Here is a 22,068-nt window from a genome sequence, read left to right as displayed (position 1 = left end):
GGGGGGGGGGGGTGGGGGGGGGGGGGGGTGGGGGGGGGGGGGGGTGGGGGGGGGGGGGGGTGGGGGGGGGGGGGGGTGGGGGGGGGGGGGGGTGGGGGGGGGGGGGGGTGGGGGGGGGGGGGGGTGGGGGGGGGGGGGGGTGGGGGGGGGGGGGGGTGGGGGGGGGGGGGGGTGGGGGGGGGGGGGGGTGGGGGGGGGGGGGGGTGGGGGGGGGGGGGGGTGGGGGGGGGGGGGGGTGGGGGGGGGGGGGGGTGGGGGGGGGGGGGGGTGGGGGGGGGGGGGGGTGGGGGGGGGGGGGGGTGGGGGGGGGGGGGGGTGGGGGGGGGGGGGGGTGGGGGGGGGGGGGGGTGGGGGGGGGGGGGGGTGGGGGGGGGGGGGGGTGGGGGGGGGGGGGGGTGGGGGGGGGGGGGGGTGGGGGGGGGGGGGGGTGGGGGGGGGGGGGGGTGGGGGGGGGGGGGGGTGGGGGGGGGGGGGGGTGGGGGGGGGGGGGGGTGGGGGGGGGGGGGGGTGGGGGGGGGGGGGGGTGGGGGGGGGGGGGGGTGGGGGGGGGGGGGGGTGGGGGGGGGGGGGGGTGGGGGGGGGGGGGGGTGGGGGGGGGGGGGGGTGGGGGGGGGGGGGGGTGGGGGGGGGGGGGGGTGGGGGGGGGGGGGGGTGGGGGGGGGGGGGGGTGGGGGGGGGGGGGGGTGGGGGGGGGGGGGGGTGGGGGGGGGGGGGGGTGGGGGGGGGGGGGGGTGGGGGGGGGGGGGGGTGGGGGGGGGGGGGGGTGGGGGGGGGGGGGGGTGGGGGGGGGGGGGGGTGGGGGGGGGGGGGGGTGGGGGGGGGGGGGGGTGGGGGGGGGGGGGGGTGGGGGGGGGGGGGGGTGGGGGGGGGGGGGGGTGGGGGGGGGGGGGGGTGGGGGGGGGGGGGGGTGGGGGGGGGGGGGGGTGGGGGGGGGGGGGGGTGGGGGGGGGGGGGGGTGGGGGGGGGGGGGGGTGGGGGGGGGGGGGGGTGGGGGGGGGGGGGGGTGGGGGGGGGGGGGGGTGGGGGGGGGGGGGGGTGGGGGGGGGGGGGGGTGGGGGGGGGGGGGGGTGGGGGGGGGGGGGGGTGGGGGGGGGGGGGGGTGGGGGGGGGGGGGGGTGGGGGGGGGGGGGGGTGGGGGGGGGGGGGGGTGGGGGGGGGGGGGGGTGGGGGGGGGGGGGGGTGGGGGGGGGGGGGGGTGGGGGGGGGGGGGGGTGGGGGGGGGGGGGGGTGGGGGGGGGGGGGGGTGGGGGGGGGGGGGGGTGGGGGGGGGGGGGGGTGGGGGGGGGGGGGGGTGGGGGGGGGGGGGGGTGGGGGGGGGGGGGGGTGGGGGGGGGGGGGGGTGGGGGGGGGGGGGGGTGGGGGGGGGGGGGGGTGGGGGGGGGGGGGGGTGGGGGGGGGGGGGGGTGGGGGGGGGGGGGGGTGGGGGGGGGGGGGGGTGGGGGGGGGGGGGGGTGGGGGGGGGGGGGGGTGGGGGGGGGGGGGGGTGGGGGGGGGGGGGGGTGGGGGGGGGGGGGGGTGGGGGGGGGGGGGGGTGGGGGGGGGGGGGGGTGGGGGGGGGGGGGGGTGGGGGGGGGGGGGGGTGGGGGGGGGGGGGGGTGGGGGGGGGGGGGGGTGGGGGGGGGGGGGGGTGGGGGGGGGGGGGGGTGGGGGGGGGGGGGGGTGGGGGGGGGGGGGGGTGGGGGGGGGGGGGGGTGGGGGGGGGGGGGGGTGGGGGGGGGGGGGGGTGGGGGGGGGGGGGGGTGGGGGGGGGGGGGGGTGGGGGGGGGGGGGGGTGGGGGGGGGGGGGGGTGGGGGGGGGGGGGGGTGGGGGGGGGGGGGGGTGGGGGGGGGGGGGGGTGGGGGGGGGGGGGGGTGGGGGGGGGGGGGGGTGGGGGGGGGGGGGGGTGGGGGGGGGGGGGGGTGGGGGGGGGGGGGGGTGGGGGGGGGGGGGGGTGGGGGGGGGGGGGGGTGGGGGGGGGGGGGGGTGGGGGGGGGGGGGGGTGGGGGGGGGGGGGGGTGGGGGGGGGGGGGGGTGGGGGGGGGGGGGGGTGGGGGGGGGGGGGGGTGGGGGGGGGGGGGGGTGGGGGGGGGGGGGGGTGGGGGGGGGGGGGGGTGGGGGGGGGGGGGGGTGGGGGGGGGGGGGGGTGGGGGGGGGGGGGGGTGGGGGGGGGGGGGGGTGGGGGGGGGGGGGGGTGGGGGGGGGGGGGGGTGGGGGGGGGGGGGGGTGGGGGGGGGGGGGGGTGGGGGGGGGGGGGGGTGGGGGGGGGGGGGGGTGGGGGGGGGGGGGGGTGGGGGGGGGGGGGGGTGGGGGGGGGGGGGGGTGGGGGGGGGGGGGGGTGGGGGGGGGGGGGGGTGGGGGGGGGGGGGGGTGGGGGGGGGGGGGGGTGGGGGGGGGGGGGGGTGGGGGGGGGGGGGGGTGGGGGGGGGGGGGGGTGGGGGGGGGGGGGGGTGGGGGGGGGGGGGGGTGGGGGGGGGGGGGGGTGGGGGGGGGGGGGGGTGGGGGGGGGGGGGGGTGGGGGGGGGGGGGGGTGGGGGGGGGGGGGGGTGGGGGGGGGGGGGGGTGGGGGGGGGGGGGGGTGGGGGGGGGGGGGGGTGGGGGGGGGGGGGGGTGGGGGGGGGGGGGGGTGGGGGGGGGGGGGGGTGGGGGGGGGGGGGGGTGGGGGGGGGGGGGGGTGGGGGGGGGGGGGGGTGGGGGGGGGGGGGGGTGGGGGGGGGGGGGGGTGGGGGGGGGGGGGGGTGGGGGGGGGGGGGGGTGGGGGGGGGGGGGGGTGGGGGGGGGGGGGGGTGGGGGGGGGGGGGGGTGGGGGGGGGGGGGGGTGGGGGGGGGGGGGGGTGGGGGGGGGGGGGGGTGGGGGGGGGGGGGGGTGGGGGGGGGGGGGGGTGGGGGGGGGGGGGGGTGGGGGGGGGGGGGGGTGGGGGGGGGGGGGGGTGGGGGGGGGGGGGGGTGGGGGGGGGGGGGGGTGGGGGGGGGGGGGGGTGGGGGGGGGGGGGGGTGGGGGGGGGGGGGGGTGGGGGGGGGGGGGGGTGGGGGGGGGGGGGGGTGGGGGGGGGGGGGGGTGGGGGGGGGGGGGGGTGGGGGGGGGGGGGGGTGGGGGGGGGGGGGGGTGGGGGGGGGGGGGGGTGGGGGGGGGGGGGGGTGGGGGGGGGGGGGGGTGGGGGGGGGGGGGGGTGGGGGGGGGGGGGGGTGGGGGGGGGGGGGGGTGGGGGGGGGGGGGGGTGGGGGGGGGGGGGGGTGGGGGGGGGGGGGGGTGGGGGGGGGGGGGGGTGGGGGGGGGGGGGGGTGGGGGGGGGGGGGGGTGGGGGGGGGGGGGGGTGGGGGGGGGGGGGGGTGGGGGGGGGGGGGGGTGGGGGGGGGGGGGGGTGGGGGGGGGGGGGGGTGGGGGGGGGGGGGGGTGGGGGGGGGGGGGGGTGGGGGGGGGGGGGGGTGGGGGGGGGGGGGGGTGGGGGGGGGGGGGGGTGGGGGGGGGGGGGGGTGGGGGGGGGGGGGGGTGGGGGGGGGGGGGGGTGGGGGGGGGGGGGGGTGGGGGGGGGGGGGGGTGGGGGGGGGGGGGGGGGGGGGGGGGGGGGGGGGGGGGGGGGGGGGGGTGGGGGGGGGGGGGGGTGGGGGGGGGGGGGGGGTTGGAGGGGGGGGGTGGGGGGGGTGGGGGGGGGGTGGGGTTTGGGGGGGGTTGGGGTGGGGTGGGGGGGGGGGGGGGGGGGGTTGGGGGTGGGGGGGTTGGGGGGGGGGGGGGGCCGGGGGGGGGGGGGGGGGGGGGGGGGACAGGGGGGGGGGGGGGGGGGTGGGATTTCAGGGATAAGTTGCATATTAAAGTGAGAAGATCAGCAATTTCATGCTTGAGCTCTTTAAGAACTCTTGGGTGAATGCAATCTGGGCCAGGGGATTTGGTAACATTTAGTTTATCAATGGCTGCCAGAACTTCTTCCTTGTCTATCACTATCTTCGCTAGTTCCTCGGATTCGCCTCCTAAGAAGCTTGGTTCAGGTGCAGGAATGTTCCTCACCTCCTCTAGGGTGAAGACAGATGCAAAGAATTCATTCAGCTTCTCTGCAATCTCCCTGCCATCTTTTAGCACACCCTTTGTTCCTTTGTCATCTAATGGGCCTACTGCTTCCCTTGCTGGCTTCCTGCTTTTGATGTACTTGAAGAACTGTTTGTTGCTGGTCTTGATGTTCGCAGCCATGCGTTCCTCATAATCCTTTTTTACCTCCCTTACAGCTAACTTGCTTCTCTTTTGCCACCATTTGTGTTCCCTCTCATATTCTTCATCAGTCAAACTGGACTTCCATTTTCTAAAAGACATTTTCTTTTTTCTGATAATTTCCTCAACATCTCTTGTTAACCATGGTGGCTTTCTTTTGGACTGGGTGCTGCCTTTCCTAACCTGTGGAACACATTCCAGCTGAGCTTTTATTACTGTGTTTTTAAATAACCTCCAAGCATCCTGGACAGTTTTGACTCTCTTGATTTTCCCTTTCAGCTTCCTGCGCACTATCCCCCTCATCTTTGAGAAATTTCCCTTTCTGAAGGCGAATGTAACTACATTAGTAGTTGCCACTTGTTCGCATGCTGAGATACTGAATCTGACAGCATTGTGGTCGCTGTTCCCTATCGGCTCAACAACACTGACTTCCTGCACCAGGTCCTGGGTCCCACATAGAATTAGATCTAGGATCACCTCTCCCCTGGTTGGTTCCACAACCATCTGCTCTAAGCCACAGTCATTTAGCATATCCAGGAATGCTCTCTCCTTACTATGACCTGAACGTGCATTTTTCCAGTTTATATGGGGATAGTTAAAATCACCCATTACCACTACATTTTTGTTTTTGTTGGCCTCTCTAATTTCTTTTTCCATCTCAGAATCCTCTTGTGCACTTTGGTCAGGGGGACGATAATATATTCCTAATATTAAACTGTCCTTCACACCTGGTATTGATATCCACAGTGATTCTGTAGGGGAACCAGCTCCCCTTGCATTGTCTATTTTATGTGATACTATGCTCTCTTTGATGTAAAGGGCAACTCCACCCCCAATGCGCCCTGTCCTATCCTTCCTATAGAGCCTGTAGCCTGGTATAACAGCATCCCACTGGTTCTCCTCATTCCACCATGTCTCTGTAATGCCCACTATATCAAAGTCCTCCTTCAAAACTCTGTACTCTAGCTCCCCCATTTTAGGTCGAATGCTTCTACTATTAGCATAGAGACACCTGTATACCCTGTCTCTGTCCTTAACCTGGGATTTATGTGCTTTACCCTCAAGTCTTTTGTAGACACTATCCCTTGTCACATGCACATTGCTATGTTCCTCGCTTGTATGTGGTTGATTTAGAAAAACCTCCCTCTCTGTCTGCATCCCCATAGATACTGTATTCCGAACCGAAGTCACCTCAGCTCCTGTCGGCTTTCCCCCAGTGATCAGTTTAAAAGCTGTTCTGCCACCTTTTGGCAGAACAGTGGAGCTATCTTTAAATTGAACAGTCTGTAGAAATGTGTAAACAGAACAAAGGAGTCTGAAAAAGAGAAGTGTGTTTCCTTAAACAATTTCAGTGTTCTGATCTGAAGCAAAAGGTGTCTTTTTATTCCCTGGACAAATATGAAGTGATCAAAATGGCAGTTCAAAGTGGCAGCAAAGATTTACCCCAGAAGCACCAGCATTGTACTGGGATGCTCTATCGCTGTCCTCCAAAATTCTATGGAAATCATAGAGGTTTGGGGGGGGAGGAGTGCTAGAACATCCCCATCATGATCCAGGGTGAACCTACAAGTGATGTGATTGTGCCATATGTACACAGATTGAGGGTCAGCAGGTGACCTGGTGAATTGGAAGGAAATTGCCCACCTTTACTGGGGAGGGGGGCAAAGAAACAAAAAGGTGATGTTAAGAGGTATAGAGCAATGGATACAGTATAAATAAGAAAAAGGACACAGGGCCTATGCCAGCCTCCAGGTGGGACCTGGGGATCCCCTGGACTCACAGCTCATCTGTAGACTACAGAGATCAGTTTCCCTGGAGAAAATGGATGATTTGCAGAGTGGACTCTATGGTATTGTACCCTATGGCATTGTACCCTGACCTCCCCAGACTCCACCCCCAAATCTCAATCTTGCTGTGGCAATTTTACCCCTCCAACCTCTGCTGGTGGCCAGGGGGTCCAGGCCACCCTACAAAGTTCACTAAAATCTAACAAATCAGCTATTGGCATTATTGATTGATTGATTGCATTTTTAAACCGCCCTCCCCTGGAGGCTCAGGGCGGTATACAACATTGTCATATCAAATGATACAATAAAACCAATATAAAACAGCAGGTTAAAATTCCCAGCTCAACAGTTATACACAAATATGGTGACTTCATTCTCCCAACCCCACCCATGGGAGGCCTAGATGATATGGGATCTGATGGTTATTCCGGCTGGCCAAAAGTCCGGCGGAACAGGTCCGTTTTGCAGGCCCTGTGGAAAGTGGGATTCCAACTGGGATCTAACACTCCAGTCTTAAAAGTATGTTTTCTTGAAAACAAGCACCCTTGATTTCAGTGGGGTTTATTGCCAACAAGTTGGTGTGCTAACAGCCTTGGAGCCAAATGCTGTGTTTAACAGTGACATCAGTTCTTAGAGGATTTGTTTAGAAATCAACATTGGCTAGAAAGACCAAAAAAAAAAAAAAAGAGCTAAATTAGATTAAATTTAAACCTAGCTGATGAAAAGGGAGGAGGAGACAGAGAGAGGCAACGGCAGCAGCTGGGAAAGTTGGTTCGGTTGACAAGCCAAGAGGAGGCTGCAGTATAAAAAATCTGGCAAGGCCAAAGAAGTGATTCATTGTCACATAACGGTTTTGCTTCAGGAAACTCATCATTTTTGCCCATCAGGGGGAAGTTTAATTGGCACACCGTGGCTCCCCAGTTATAAGAAGTTTGAAAAAGTGTCCTTTATGTCTCCTCTAAATCTTTCATTCAGAGCCTCTTCGCCCTCTCCACTCTCTAAATTCTACTCTGTGTCTTAGGCTGCTCTTCTCCTTTGCTCTGCCAGTCAGATATTTTACATTGGGCCTTGAAACCAAGCCCGGTTTCCTCATTACTTTCTTAATGCGCGATGTAGGGGCCCTGATTTACAAACGCCTCAGGAAAGGAAGGCTATCTCTTACTGTGAATCGTAGCAACCTGGAGTTGGAAGGATCCCAGTCGGTCATCTAGTCCAACTTTCTGTTGCCCTCAGACAGGATATCTAAATCACTCCTGCTGCCTGCCTTCCCGGTCTTTCCTTTCAGAGTCCCTCAGGAAGAGATTTCACAACTTGCCAGCACTGTTTGTTCCATTGCTCATCTGTTTTTATAGTCAGTGAGTGTTTATAATAATCTTTAACTTAAAATATAGTCTTCGGTTCTTGCAGTCTGTTGACTGTTGGCTCAGGGGATGATACTTGATGCTCAGGGTTGTTCCCGATTGATGATCAACAGCAGATATCGGGCTGTGTGTTCCTCTTGCTACTTCTTCTGTGTTCCTTGGCCTTGTGAGATAAAGCCGAGTTCGTTTTGTTTGCTGAACCTGGGACAAGGGATAGGTATACTGATAGTTTTTAGACAGTGTTCAAGAGAAAAAAACAAATATTCCCCACATTTACTGAGCAGAAGGATCTGCATAACTGATATTTCTTCCTGGGACAATATTGGAGGATGGGTGCCAGAACTAATAGTTTGATTCTGTCCCATAGAAGGATCAAGGAGGAGGTGATTTTTGCTGATTCCTCCTTCTTATTGCTTGGTGTGCTGATTTTTTATTTGCAAGGAGTTTTTAGGGTTTCAAAAAGGAGGGATGCAAATAGTCAAACACTTCAATGAAGATGCAAAGACAGGGGATCACAAGGAGTAAAATGTCCCACAACTCCCAAGAAATGCCTAAAGGCAAGAAATGTTCCCTAATTCTTCTAATCTTCTTCTGGTCTTCGCAGCTGGCCACAAGGAACTGTGAGGCTGGGGCAGCCAGGCTGATGTTGTGTGCAAGTTAAGGGTTGTCATTGCGTCAAGGCAATACTCTGGGATTCACCCGAAACTTTATAGTTGCCACTGAGTTTGGGGCAAATCCAAGAATATTATCCCACATTATGACATCACTTCTGGTTTTGTGCCAGAAGTGACATAATGTTCTGGTGCCTCCCTTTCTTTCTCACTGGCCTGTGAAGTGCTAGTAGGCAAAGGGAGACCTTCAATAGTGCCCGGAGACCTTCAATAGTGGAAGACCTGACCCCCTACCGTGTTTCCCCAAAAATGAGACCTACCCCGAAAATAAGCCCTATCATGATTTCTCAGGATTTTTGGAGGAGGCTTAAAATATAAGCCCTGCTCCAAAAATAAGCCCTGCCAGTAGTTACAGATCAGGATGGTGTGATCCAGCAAGGTGCTCCCTGCCAATGAGGATGCAGCTTGCATCACATGTGACAGGGAAGCAACGGGGCTGCCAAGAGCCCGCCTTAATGAATTGTGAAGGTACCGTACTTCCCTGAAAATAAGCCCTACCCCGAAAATAAACCCTAATGCATCTTTTGGTGCAAAAATTAATATAAGTCCCTGTCTTATTTTCGGGGAAACATGGTATATCGATGTCCAGTGCTTTTGTGGTGCTTTTTTTGCCAGTACACACATGTAAAGCTTTCCCAATTTCTACCAATTCCCACCCAGGACTCAAGAGAGCCCTGACAAAAGGTGCTGATACTCAGAATTGGACCCCTACAAAAAAAACCCCTTGCTGTCATCACATTTAAATGAGGCTTTACTGTGGCTTTGTGCAAGGCCAGCTACAGGACTGTAAGATTAGGCTGTAAGGATATGTTTACATAGCTGGTACTTATGTAGGCATCATGAAAACCTGGTGCCAATAAAGGCATGCTGCAGTATTTGTTTTTAGTGTTCTTATTTTTCTCGCTTGTAGTCATGTTATAAATAATTTTTGAAGAGGTGGTATGCAGGGCCTACTGTAGCCTCCTGATCTCCATCCCCTTTCTCCCTGTGCCTCTACAGCCCAGAGAGCACAAAAGGTAGAATCAATGCCTACACTTTTGTGGGGAGAGCAGAGGAATGAGTTTGCAAGCCACTTAGAGACTTCTTTGGGTTGAGAAAAGTGGGGTATAAATCCAAAGCTCAAACTACCTCTGCAGTGTCTTCCTTGATGGTCTTCCATTCAACTACTGACCAACTGCAGATTGGATTCTGAGATTTGATGAGATAAGGCTATGCCACATCCCTACAGACAGAGAATAGTGCACCCCTAATAATATCTATGTTGTCAGTTTTAAACTTAAGCTCATACTGAATCTGTGTGCTGACAAACTTAGCAGACTGATGAAAGACAAGTCCAATGGTAAGTCTAACTAAGATTATGTTCTTGTAAGGTCTCGTAGCTGTTATTTAAATCTTGAGTTCTCCTAGAGGCGACTGTGGGCATCTTGGATGGGTGATTGCCCAACCCTTTCTCAGGGAGGCAGGAACTAAAAACTTGCTATTTCCTGTGGAAGGCTTGGGCGTCCATCTTAATCCCCAGTATTTTTCCTGCCTCAGCAGGGAGAGCAAGTCCTTACTGGGCTCTAGAGCCAGTATAGGTTTTTCTTTGGTTTTCTTGTTGTTGTTGTTTTTTGCGGTTTTTCTCAGGATTGTTTCGCTGGGTGCCTTGCATTCTTGGCTGCACTGACCAGGGATTCCCTGTTCTTACAACAGGGACTCACCCTCACCTTCAAAGCCCCGACTACGCTGTAATGGCAGACCGGGTCCGGACTTTCACTCCTCAAACCACTGAAATCTTTTAAAAAGTTCTCATGTTAGCAGATCAGGTTCCTTAGATGTTGTTGAGGTGATCTCCTTCTAGCTGAGCAAACTAGACCCTTACTCAGCTCCTTTTTAAAATGCTTGGTTCTGATCTAGGTAACTCCAACTATTACTGAATTTCCTGTAACAAAAGCAAATTTGCAAGGAAGAAAAAAGAAAGCAAAGACTGAGCCTTGTTCAGTGTACCGTGGAGCTTGAAAATAGCTCTGCCTTTCAGCTCCTGTGAGAAGAGTCACATGGAATTGTGCTCCTTAGCTGCTACAGAATGCTAACAGTACAATATAGTAAATGATTCCTATTGATTGGATGCAAAAAAATATCCCCCTCGCCCTTTCCTTCCTTTCTGCATTTGATTGATCCAGCGTCAGCAATTTTCTGAGTGAGTAAACAATAGAAGGATTTGACTGACAGAAATGTTTATTCTCTGAGGTTCCTTTGCATTAGAAAGTGCTTCGTCTGAATCCAGGGAATCGTCCTGTGAATCCTTGATCCTTCAGTAACTGTACAGAATAAAGTTTTTGTGCTGCCTTTGCTGAGAAGTGTGTTTTCATCTAAAAACAAATCCCTAAAGAGTTCTCAGAAGCAGCCATTACATTTGAGAGACAAATGCTGAAAGATCAGCCTGTCTTTCAAGTCAGTACAGGAAGTACGGATACTATTTTAACAGCACTGAAATATTCTGCAATCCATGGGCCCAAAAACCCACATTTGGCTTGTGAGAAGAATTCTATTGATAAAATGCTTATTAATCAAAAAGTAAATATTATTATAGGTTAGGCTTCGTTCTGGACATATCAAATTAATGGGTTCCCCCGCCACTGCCCCCTCTTGATATTTTTCTAACAGCATGCTTCTCTGTACCTGCTTTGTGCTGTTATTCTTTATATGGTAATGCATTTGACACGCTGGCCAAGAGTCATGAGCTTTTCCAGACACGTACATTCTTCCTTCATATGTTCCACTGGCTAAATCCTAGCTCCACTGCAGATCATAACAATAATTTTGTACCTCGTTCCTCCTCCTCCTCTTTTCCTGTCTTGTAGAAGGATGTACAAATAGTTGTGATATTCTGTGTTGCGCTCAGTCATTGCGAATTAAATGATACAGTTAGGCTTGCCAAACTCAGGGATTCCAAATAAGTGAACATACTGTGAGACTGCAAGAAAGTGACAAATTGTCAGCGTCAGAATATGACTGGTTCTTGCAATAAAGAACAGGTGGCCAGATTAGAGATAGTTCCATCTTCATTATTGGCCTTGATATTAATCCAGCAACCCATCTGAATTAATATTTTCAAAACAGAAGCCCATTTCAGATGTTCAGAATTGATAATTCCACCGCATGGAACAGGAGCGTGCGCTACCTGCAGACCTTGGATGCACGCAGTTGCCATTTTGTATGAATAGGGTAATGCACATATTTTTCAGCTTTGTTGGTTAGAGCATGGTGCAGGACTTATCCTCGCCACCATTGCCATCTGGGAGCTGGGGGAGGCGAGGCCACGTGGTGCCCAGAGGGCAAAGCTGTTAGAGACAGGTATGGCAAGGAGTTGTTGGGCCATGTCAGGTGGACTGGGAGTGGAGATGCCGGGAACCAGGTTATAAACAGCTGGGGGGGGGGGCTTGCTCCTATTCAGCCCCATTCCAAAGCGACTTTCCTACCTGGCACTCTTCTGCAGCTTCTATTATGTCTTCTTGCAGAAGGTAATTGAGGCCAGGTGATTTTATTTGTTTTGTTTGTTTTGCAATCAAGTCACAATTGACTTATGGCCACCCTGTAGAATTTTCAAGACAAGAGATGCTGGAAACTGGTTTGCCACCACCGGCTTCTGCATCATGACCCTGGTATTCCTTGGAGGTCTCCTTTCCAGATTCTAGCCAAGACTGACCTTGCTTAGCTTCTGAGATCTGACGAGATCAGACTGATGTGTCTCATCCGCGTGCTGGATTCTAGTTCCTCGGGAAGAGATGAACTAGGGATATTTTAAGAAGACTGTTTGGTATTTGACTTTTTCACGGTGATCTGTAGTAAGCTGAATGCAACAGGTTGAGCACACCTTGAACTGGAGAATTTGCTGAAGATCAGGACGAGTCTTCTTCTCACAATTGGTAGAGAATGTATTGTTGAAAGCTTCCAAACATGGCCTACAGCCCTTAAACCACACAACATCCCAATTGGTGGTGACTCACCTACGTTAGACCCCACCACCCTTCGACCCACTTTGGTGTCTATACCTTCTGGACAAGCCAGTTAAATAATGTCCACAACAAAACACCCCTCCACATAGTTAGCTTTATCGCTTGGGTCCAAGCCAGTGTCTGGAAGCTTCCATCAGTGCAGAATGGTGCAGCCAGAATTTTTGAACTGGAGTGGATCATAGAGACCATGCCATTCTAATCTTGCTCCACCTACCCTGGTACTCAATATACTTGTAGACCCCATTCAAGGTCCTGGGTCCATGAGTGTTCCACAGACTTTACTCTCTTCTCTGGTGATATCACAAAGGGACCAGTGTGTTATGATGTTGGCATGGATAGAAGCCATTGCATCACAGCTCCTCTCTGTGCCACCGGAGCAACATGCAACGCTCTGGGCCATCTATAGTGTTGTAGCACCTCTGTACCAAGTTGTCTTCCTTCCTGGAAGGGTTGTCAACTCTGGCTTGAGAAATTCCTGGAGATTTAGGGGTGCAGCCTGGAAAGGGCAGGATCTGAGAGGAGTGACCACTTTGTTTTTGTTGGAAGAAAGGGACTTTACTCTGTTTCTTGCCTTAACCTACAGAGGGGGTTTTACTAGATAGCCAGTGGTTGGATAGGGACCTAGGAATTGTCACCTTTACTCCATCATGCTGGTTCTATCCCTTTGATGTTAGACTGATAACTCTCAGGGACTTCCTTCCTTCCTTCCTTCCTTCCTTCCTTCCTTCCTTCCTTCCTTCCTTCCTTCCTTCCTTCCTTCCTTCCTTCCGCCTTTGTCTCAGACCTCTCCATCTTACTTTCACCATGCCTAGAGGGAGGATGGGTGCTCCGAGCATCCGTCTCCATCCAGCTAGAATAGGATAGATTAGTGAACCTATCTACCTACCTTTCCATACCCAGAACGCAGTTCACTAATAAATACTCTTTTAAATAGATTAGAAACTACAAACGACTCCGACTTTCTTTTGTACCTAAGCTCTCTCCCCCAAGCTCTCTCTCACACACGTGCGCAGGTAAGCTCAGCTCGTTGTGCAACGGGAAAACACACACGAGGTGCTGTTTCTCCCAACAGTTCTATCCAAGGGAACTCATCTTTGTAGTCTGAAGATCAGTTGTAACTCTGGGAGATCCCCAGGCCCCATGGCAACCCTACCAGCATGGCAGCCCAGACCCTTTCATGGGAAGGCACAGTGCTGAAGAAGCTTATTATGTATTATATGAAAGGGCCCAGAGGGCTGCTGCCATGTACGGATTAAAATGACGTGGGCAGTTTTTGGGGTACCTACCATCTCTATGCATCTTGGTTGGCTCTCATCTGAAAAAAAAAAGGCTGTTTTCTTTTCTACTTTGCCTCCTGGTACCACAGTTTATTTTATGACTTCCCAAAGCTTTAAATATTTTTGCTGCTCGCTGACATCTTCTGCGGGGATCCATGTGATTAATAAGCCAGGGAGTGACAGTCAGTGAAATAGCATTAAGCTCCACGAGAATGCCCATTTCTCAAACAGTAAGCCTCTGATCCTCTAGCCACCAACTTTGTGAATAGCTGGCACTTGCATTGACAGGGCTCTGCTGCCGGGTCGGCCGGGGGCTGGAGGATGGATGGGGATGATGAATGCATTGGGAGGTTAATAAATTGCCTTGCCTGTTGAGCGGCTCAACGTTATATCATAAACAGAGAGGGGGATTTCGCCTGTTGAACCCATCGATTCGGCAAAAGGGGGGAGAAACGTGTAGGACCTCTGAACAGTAGCTGATTAATTAAAGTATTCATATGAAATTGTGCTCCGATTGTTTTTGGAGGGTAACAGCCAGAGGCCGCGCTGAGGCTCTTTGCCTAGCTAGATGCAAACCAGACACCCAGCCTATATTTGCATCTGTGTGTATTTTAAATTTGATGAAAAGCAGGAAATGGGGAAACTTGGCCGCGCTCCCTGGTTTGACTTAGCAGAGCCTCTTGGCTCAGTGGATTTTTGTGCTGTGCTGGCTGCATGGAAGTTTAGATGCGTTTGCATCAGGCTTATTTTATTCATGGCCTGTGAGAAGCGATGAATTGAAAAGGTTTGCATGGCTGGATTCGGAGGGGAGAGAATGCGTGCAGCCTTTTAAAGGCATACTGCACAATTATTACTATTAAGGTAAGAGTAGGATGTGTGGGAACTCTGCTCTGTGATCTGAAAGCACCGCTCCCTAATCCTGCAAATCCTGAGTGGTTAAGGGAAAGGGAAAAGCCACACATGTTTAGAAGGACTCTCTCTTTTGGCTGATCACCATCCCAGCTAACGTATATGTTGCCCTGGATGTAAATTAACCTGTGGAATACACAGTAGATTTTGTGCAGTATATAATAGGACATCTCTGTAAAACAGTACCAGTAATGTTTAGAAAAGATTTCAGAAGGGCGGAGGGGGATTTTTTCTTTTTCCTATAACAGAAGATTCTGATATAAGAGATTTGAAGGGGTTCTGTATTCCTGCTTCTTTCCCAAGGCCTTTCCTTTATTTTTAAAAAATATTTCTAGTGATCTCTACATACTAATGTAAACAAAGAAGCATACAGCATGCCCAAATCTTTATCTGTGCTTGATCCCAACATGAAATTGTGCCTGGGAGAGGGGTATTTTCACCTTCCTGGCTGTTCCATGTGTGGTCTTCTGTGTGTATCCTTGAACCAGGACTCAACTCTTAAAAAAAAAAACAAGTGACATCTAGTTGAGCATCAAGAGATCCAGACATGTAAGCAGACTGCATTCCCCCTTCTTTCTCCAGGTAAAGGTTTTTATCCAGTGCAACCAAGGGTGACCTAAAATCAGATCAGAAACCCGAATGGAATGGTTCTAGATCATCAGATTCCCTGACCTAGATGGTCCAGAACTAGCCTGATCTTTTCAGATCTCAGAAGCTAAGCATGGTCAGTCCTGGTTAGTACTTGAATGGGAGACCACCAAGGAGTACCAGGGTTGCAATGGCAAACCACCTGTTACTCTTACCTTGAAATCCCTGCTGCATTGCCATGAATCAGCTGCGATTTGATGGCACTTTACAGAGACAATCAAGAGACAATCAAGAAAACCTAAGAACATAAGAACAAGCCAGCTCAATCAGACCAGAGTCCATCTAGTCCAGCTCTCTGCTACTCGCAGTGGCCCACCAGGTGCCTTTGGAAGTTCACATGCAGGATGTGAAAGCAATGGCCTACAGTTGCACGTTTATGATATCCTAGAGCACCTTGCCAGAAGAGGGCATATTTCCAACTGGTTGATAGGTTTTCAGTTCACTGGGGTCTTCTGAAGTCCTCACAACCATCCATTTGAAGGCATGTAGCATGATTCCCTCTCTCAGTGAAGCATTATTACTACTTCAGAAACCTATCCAGGTAAGCCCCTCTGGACAGTACAATCCAAGTCGGGCAAGGGTCCATCAAGCACATTCTCAGGTTACATTATCTAGAATCCATCTATGAAACAAGATAAGATTGCACTCCAATAACGTTTTGTGATGAATTCACAACAGCAGTGGAGTCCAAGTCAACCCTCAGACCCAGTCACATAATGTAGATACTTGCCTAAGGCAGCTGAACCCACATCACCCAGCTACCAAAATGTTCTACACTCATAACATCCCAAAGCTACGGCTCCTCTTTGGCATCACTTCTTTGGTGGTCCCCTGTCCCTCTATGATGCGACTAGCCTCCACCCCGGCCAGGGCTTTTACAGCCCTGGCCCCTGCCTGGTGGAACGCTCTTCCTCCAGCTGTTAAGGCCCTGCGGGACGTTGGGGAGTTCCGCAGGGCCTGAAAAACCGAGCTGTTCCACTGGGCTTTTGGGGAGGCGAGCCACTGAGTCCGCCCCTCTCTGTTGCCCTATGTGTCATCGGCTTATCTGAAAATCTGCTAGTCCACTCACGGGGTTTTACCGGACGTCATCCACCTAATTTATTAATTATGGAAAGGTTATTGCTGCTACTGTTTTTATTGTATTGTAATAGTTTTAATTGGGATTATTCGATTGTTTTATTGTGTTTGGTTGTATTGTATTGTGTTTGGTTGCCTGTAAACTGCCCTGAGCCCTTTGGGGGTAGGGCGGTCCAATAAATCAAATAAATAAATAAATAAATAAATAAATAAATAAATAAATAAATAAATAAATAAATAAATAAATAAATAAATAATAATAATAATAATAATAATAATAATAATAATAATAATAATAATAATAATAATAATAATAATAATAATGAGGCCTCTGGGTGAGGCTCGAATTGTAATGAAGGCCAACAACCAGCTAAAGATCTGGCAGCTGTGAAATCTATAATCATAATCATAATAATCATAATAAATTGTATCTCCAGATTGCTCATTGTTGCTCATTTGATGGTAGGTAGCTGGCCTCTGGTCCCCTGTCCTTGATTAAGTGTAGACCCAGGGATGGGATGGATGCTAGAAATACCATACACTTGACCCCTCTTAGACCCCTGAACGCACACTGACCTAGCTGCCCCCAAGGCACTCCACTGCTGTTCACCGGCTGGTAGTGATCTCCAAGCAATCTGCTTTTTTGTGTTGTGCTAGAAGGGGAGAACGTTTCTCCTCTCCCAGTCTCTGTAGTGACCCGGCTATTGATGAGAGTCTGTGCTTCTGCACACATGTCTATGTTGAGCCCTATTCTCTTGTGGGGCAATTTGTCTTAATATTTTGAAACTAAAAACTCATTTTTACCTGAAGTGTGCGTGCTCTGAAGTTTCCTTTCCCAGGTCTCTTTCTGTAGGACCTATTCTGGTTAGTCATATCTCTCTGGAAAGTGGGCTTCTCCAGGGGGAGGGGGAGGAATGGTTTAAGATACACCACAGACTTACTGTGCTGGCAAGAGTTGAAAAAAAACCCCTTGTATTCTCAGGCAAATGTCTTTTCTCTGCTTGAAATGACTTAGCCAAAGATGGATTGCAATTCTGCCCTCAGACATGCGAAGTATACACACTGCCTGTGAACTCCTTGTAAGCCCCTCCCTGTAGGGCAGGCTTCTATTAAGGCAGCAGTTGCCAGTGTGTGACTTTTATCACTTTAATTTAACACAATCGTATTCACGATGTTTTCTCATTGTAATGGAATTTGCTATCCTTAGCTGTTTGTTTGTATTGACCTTTAGCATACTTTATGCGCCAATCCTTTAGCCTGTTTTTTTGGACGTGCTGATCGGCTGGCACCGAACACGCATATTTATGGGTGCTGTCAAAGAAGAGGGAAGTGAAGGGGCGCATCTCAGATTGTTTATCAAATGGATTTGACCCTTCAATCCCCAAGGCTAGTTCAATATGGGTGGTCTCATATTCATGGTTTCCTCCCAAACATAAGAATAATTGGATTTGGAAAACTCCTTTGGAGTGCCTTGGCGTTTTGTTGCTGTTTACATTCATACATTTGTACTTCAGTTACCCCACCATTCGAGCGTATTGCGGACAGCTTCTTTATCCAAGAGGGGGAAAAGGCTAATAATTTCCCAGTTGTCATTATTGCTCTGCTGTTTGTTGGGCAAAATGGGATTGCCCCAGTGTTGTTCAGTTTCTACTGGCATGCAAAAGTCTCTCTACAGCTTTATTTGCTTTTAAACAGAGGAGGGTAATTTTTTGTCTCTTGTCTCCACTTTTCCCACAGGAAGATTTGCCGGCACTGCAAGTGTCCACAGGCAGAACACTTTGAAACAGTGATGCCGCTGGAAATGGAGAAGACCGTGACCAAGCTGATGTTTGACTTCCAGCGCAATTCAACGTCTGACGATGATTCTGGCTGTGCCTTGGAAGAGTACGCCTGGGTTCCCCCGGGGCTGAAACCAGAACAGGTATGTTTTGTTGTTGCCTGCACTTGGCAGTCACAGTGCATGCAAATCTTAAAACCCTATCAGTGGGAAGAATGGATTACCTTCACCTCTCTCAGAGAATTGCCAAAGGATGTTCTTAGAAAAATCTCACAGACGACTTTTGATGTTTCCTAGGCATGCAGAGAATGCATGCGGTCAAGGGCTTGTATATTTGACAATTGCCCAGGCTTGCAAATAAGTGCATGCCAGTTTCTAGCCCCCAAAACATTGCTGCTCTGCTATCCTGTATATCCCTATATTAATACTTTGTGATGTGCTGATACACCCTAGCCAACCTTCTCACAGTTGAGTGCTGGTTTTTACAAGGCTGGCCTCACAGAGGTCAACATTCCTAATATTGGTTTATAAAATGAAGTGTTTCCATTTTCGAAGTTGCTGAAACACACTCTGTAGGTCCACTGCTGGCATGCAAAACAGTCATAGATGGCGTCGGGCATGAAACATTTAGCATGCCCTCCTTCTTAGGGGGGATATGATTGAAGTCTACAAAATTATGCATGGGGTAGAAAATGTTGACAGAGGGAAATTTTTCTCTCTTTCTCACAATACTAGAACCAGGGGGCATCCATTGAAAATGCTGGGGGGAAGAATTAGGAGCTCCCAAAGGCACCTGGTGGGCCACTGCGAGTAGCAGAGTGCTGGACTAGATGGACTCTGGTCTGATCCAGCAGGCTCGTTCTTATGTTCTTAGGTTCTTAGGACTAATAAAAGGAAACACTTCTTCACGCAACGTGTGATTGGTGTTTGGAATATGCTGCCACAGGAGGTGGTGATGGCCACTAACCTGGATAGCTTTAAAAAGGGCTTGGACAGATTGATGGAGGAGAAGTCGATTTACGGCTACCAATCTTGATCCTCTTTGATCTGAGATTGCAAATGCCTTAACAGTCCAGGTGCTCGGGAGCAACAGCCGCAGAAGGCCATTGCTTTCACCTCCTGCAGGTGAGCTCCCAAAGGCACCTGGTGGGCCACTGCGAGTAGCAGAGAGCTGGACTAGATGGACTCTGGTCTGATCCAGCAGGCTAGTTCTTATGTTCTAATGTTCTTGCCCGGCAGCTTGGTCAAGTAAAACTGAAATGTCTGAAAGATAAGCGAGACTGAAAGGTTGAGTACATCACAAAGGCGTCATTTAACTCACATTGTGCAAGTATTCATCTTATCAGGTCAGTTCACTGCTGGCAGCTGTTTAAATGGGCGCCTCGGGTTTTTAAAAAAAGGGGGCAGTTTAGCCAGAGTTCCTTTCAAAGTGTTCAGCTTCCAGAAATGTAGGGATTCAGACGAGAAGCAGTGCCTGAGAATCAAGGGAAAAGAACGCAAAATTCTGTGTGAAATGGAGACCTGTTTGCATGCATGGTTATTGCTGTATATGCTGAAAAATGGGCCAGCTCCTACTGCTACCCTACCACTCCACAGAGCACTTTATTCATGTATTTAAACTATTTATACCCAGTGGTGGGATTCAAAAATTTTAGTAACAGGTTCCCATGGTGGTGGGATTCAAACAGTGGCGTAGCGCCAATGGGGCTGGGCGGGGCATTCCGGGGGCGGGGCATTAATAATTTCTCTGTTACTGTAAAAAACTCTTACTGTAAAAATAAAAGTTCCTAATTTCCAGCTGGTATCTTTCTGTCCATAATTTAAACTCATCATAGCAAGTCCTGTCGTCTACTGCCAACATAAACGACTACTTCTCCTCTAATTGACTGCCTGTCAAATACTTAATACTTTCAAATACTTAATTTTGTTTCTAGAAATCAAAAGAAGGATACTTTCCTTAAACAAGGAACTTTACCCTATTTCTAAAACATGTTTTTAAAACAGCCCAACAGGGAGAATTATCCTGTTTTCTACCTTCGCTAACCAGCCACATAGGAAACCACAGGACTTTATGATTTTTGGACCTAATGGAATTTCTAACGGGGGCCTGGCATCTGGACCTGCTCCACCCACCCTAGCAGAGGGAAGGGGAGGGGAAGAAGGGGTGGCATGCAAGGGAAGGGGAGGGAATGAGGGGTGGCATGCAAGGGAGGGAAGGGGAGGGGGCCCGGCATCTGGACATGGCCTACCCACCCAAGGGGAGGGAGGGGTGGCATGCTAGGGAGGGGAGGAGTGAGGGGTGGCATGCAAGGGAGGGGAGCGAGTGAGGGGTGGCATGCAGAGGGGAGGAATGAGGGGTGGCATGCAAGGGAGGGGAGGAGTTGAGGGGTGGCATACAAGGGAGGGGTGAGGAGGAGTGGGGAGGGGGCCCGGCATCTGGACCTGCCGCACCCACCCTAGCGGAGGGAGGGGAGTGAGGGATGGCATGAAAGGGAAGGGGAGGGAGTGAGGGGTGGCATGCAAAGGAGGGAAGGGGAGGGGGTCAGTTCTGGTCACCATATCTTAAAAAAAGAAGGATAACTTGAGAGGGTGCTGATGAGAAACCAAAATGATCAGGGGGCCAAAAGTGCTTAAAATGCGGAGGGCTGTTGAGCTTAGGAAAAAGGCAGATAAGGGGAGATATTGAGAGGTCTATAAAATTATGCATGATGTGAAGAGAATAGACGGGGAGAAGCTTTTCTGCACAATACTAGAACAAGGGGTCGTTTGCTGAAACTGAAGGGTGAAAGATTCAAAACAGACAAAAGGAAGTGTTTTTTTTTTCACCCAACACATAGTTAAATTGTGGAACTTCCTGTCCCAGGATGGCTGCCAACTTGGAAGACTTTAAGGGGGAATGGTCATGTTTGTGGAGGAAAGGGCTATCCATACGGCTACCCGTCAGAATGGATACTAGTCATGATCCAGAGCTGTTCTCTTCAGTATCAGAGGAGCCTGCCAATTATATCAGGTGCTATAGAACGCAGGCATGATAATGCAGCTGCCGTCATCTTGTTCGTGGGCTTCCTAGAGGCATCTGGCTGGCCACTGTGTGAGCATTTCTGGACTTGATGGGCCTTAGTCTGATCCAGCATGGCTTTTCTTATGTTTTTATGTAAAGGAACTTATCCTAGTTTTAGGCCTGATGTAACAGGCACAGGATAGTCATTTTAGGGACCTTCCCAGTTGTGTTGTGGCGGAGCCTGATGTGTTGCAGATCAGCTTAACATGTACCAGAATTCTGACTGTGCCACTTTCTGGGTAGGGTTGCCTGGGAATTCCTGGAGAATTTGGAGTCGTGTCTGTGGTGGGGAATATTTGGGAGGGATTTCAGCTAGAATCTGTGATATCCTATAGGACCGTATGTCTCCCTGAAGCTACCATTTGCTCCAGAGGAACTGACGTCTGTGGTCAGTTGCAATTCTGGGAGAACCTCCAGGCATCACCTGTAGGTTGGCAACCTGATTTCTGGACCACTTTTGGTTGTAGAATATGAAGGAGGAAGGGGAGTTGCATAAAGGAATGAGTCTTATCAGTAGAACATATACCCTGCCATACAGTTTGATGTGGCTCTGATGTGGCTTACAATGACATCATACAAAATATGCCAATAAAACAACATACTCATGTTTGGAAAAACCAATGAGTCCTTTTCCATTTCCAAAATGTCCCCGAGGTAAAGCCTATCATGCTTTCTTAGGGAAGGCATTATATTGTGGACGTGTTTCCACACTCCAACATTCCTGCTGGGTGACCTTGCGCTAGTCACAGTTCTCTGATAACTCTCTCAGCCCCCACCCCGCTCTTTACAAGGTGTCTTTTGTGGGGAGAGGAAGGGAAAGGAGCTTATAAGACACCTTGAGTCTCCATCCAGGAGAGAAAGGTGGGATATAAATCCAAACTCCTCCTCCTCCAAACCGTCCAGGGGTGTCAAACTCGCGACCCTCCAGATGTTCATGAACTACAATTCCCTTCAGTCCCTCCCAACATGAACATTGGCCATACTGGCAAGGGCTGATGGGAATTGTAGTTCATAAACATCTGGAGGGCCGCGAGTTTGACACCTGTGCTCTAGGGGGAACTGGTCTCTGTAGTTTGGAATTGAGCTGTAATTCTGGATCCCCAGGTCTCACCTGGAGGCTGGCATCCCTAGCACCAACCCATCCAAGTTGTAGACAGGCAACTGTTTGACTATGACTCTGAGCTAGCCTTTAACTGTAGAGGGTTATACGTGCACTCTTCTTGGGTATACCAGCAATACTGCACTAGTGGCCAAAGATATTTGGAAGGCTGACTCCACATTAAAGCAAACAAATGCCGAAATGCTTGACATTGTTGTTAACAAG

At 53.1% G+C, this 22,068-nt stretch overlaps 1 protein-coding gene across 2 annotated transcripts in view; it reads left to right on the top strand.

The window, feature by feature from the left end:
• Window positions 1-22,068, top strand: part of PRICKLE2 (prickle planar cell polarity protein 2) — a 363,321-nt gene that overhangs the window by 220,953 nt on the left and 120,300 nt on the right. For both annotated transcript variants that reach the window (XM_048489885.1, XM_048489886.1), the window contains one exon: window positions 17,644-17,827. In XM_048489885.1, coding sequence (XP_048345842.1) covers window positions 17,644-17,827 — 184 coding nt within the window. The remainder of the gene's footprint in view (window positions 1-17,643; window positions 17,828-22,068) is intronic.

Source organism: Sphaerodactylus townsendi, linkage group LG03 (assembly GCF_021028975.2).
Source record: "Sphaerodactylus townsendi isolate TG3544 linkage group LG03, MPM_Stown_v2.3, whole genome shotgun sequence".
Taxonomy (NCBI): domain Eukaryota; kingdom Metazoa; phylum Chordata; class Lepidosauria; order Squamata; family Sphaerodactylidae; genus Sphaerodactylus; species Sphaerodactylus townsendi.
Note: the sequence above shows the minus strand (reverse complement) of the source record. Positions and strands in the feature narration are given on the sequence as shown.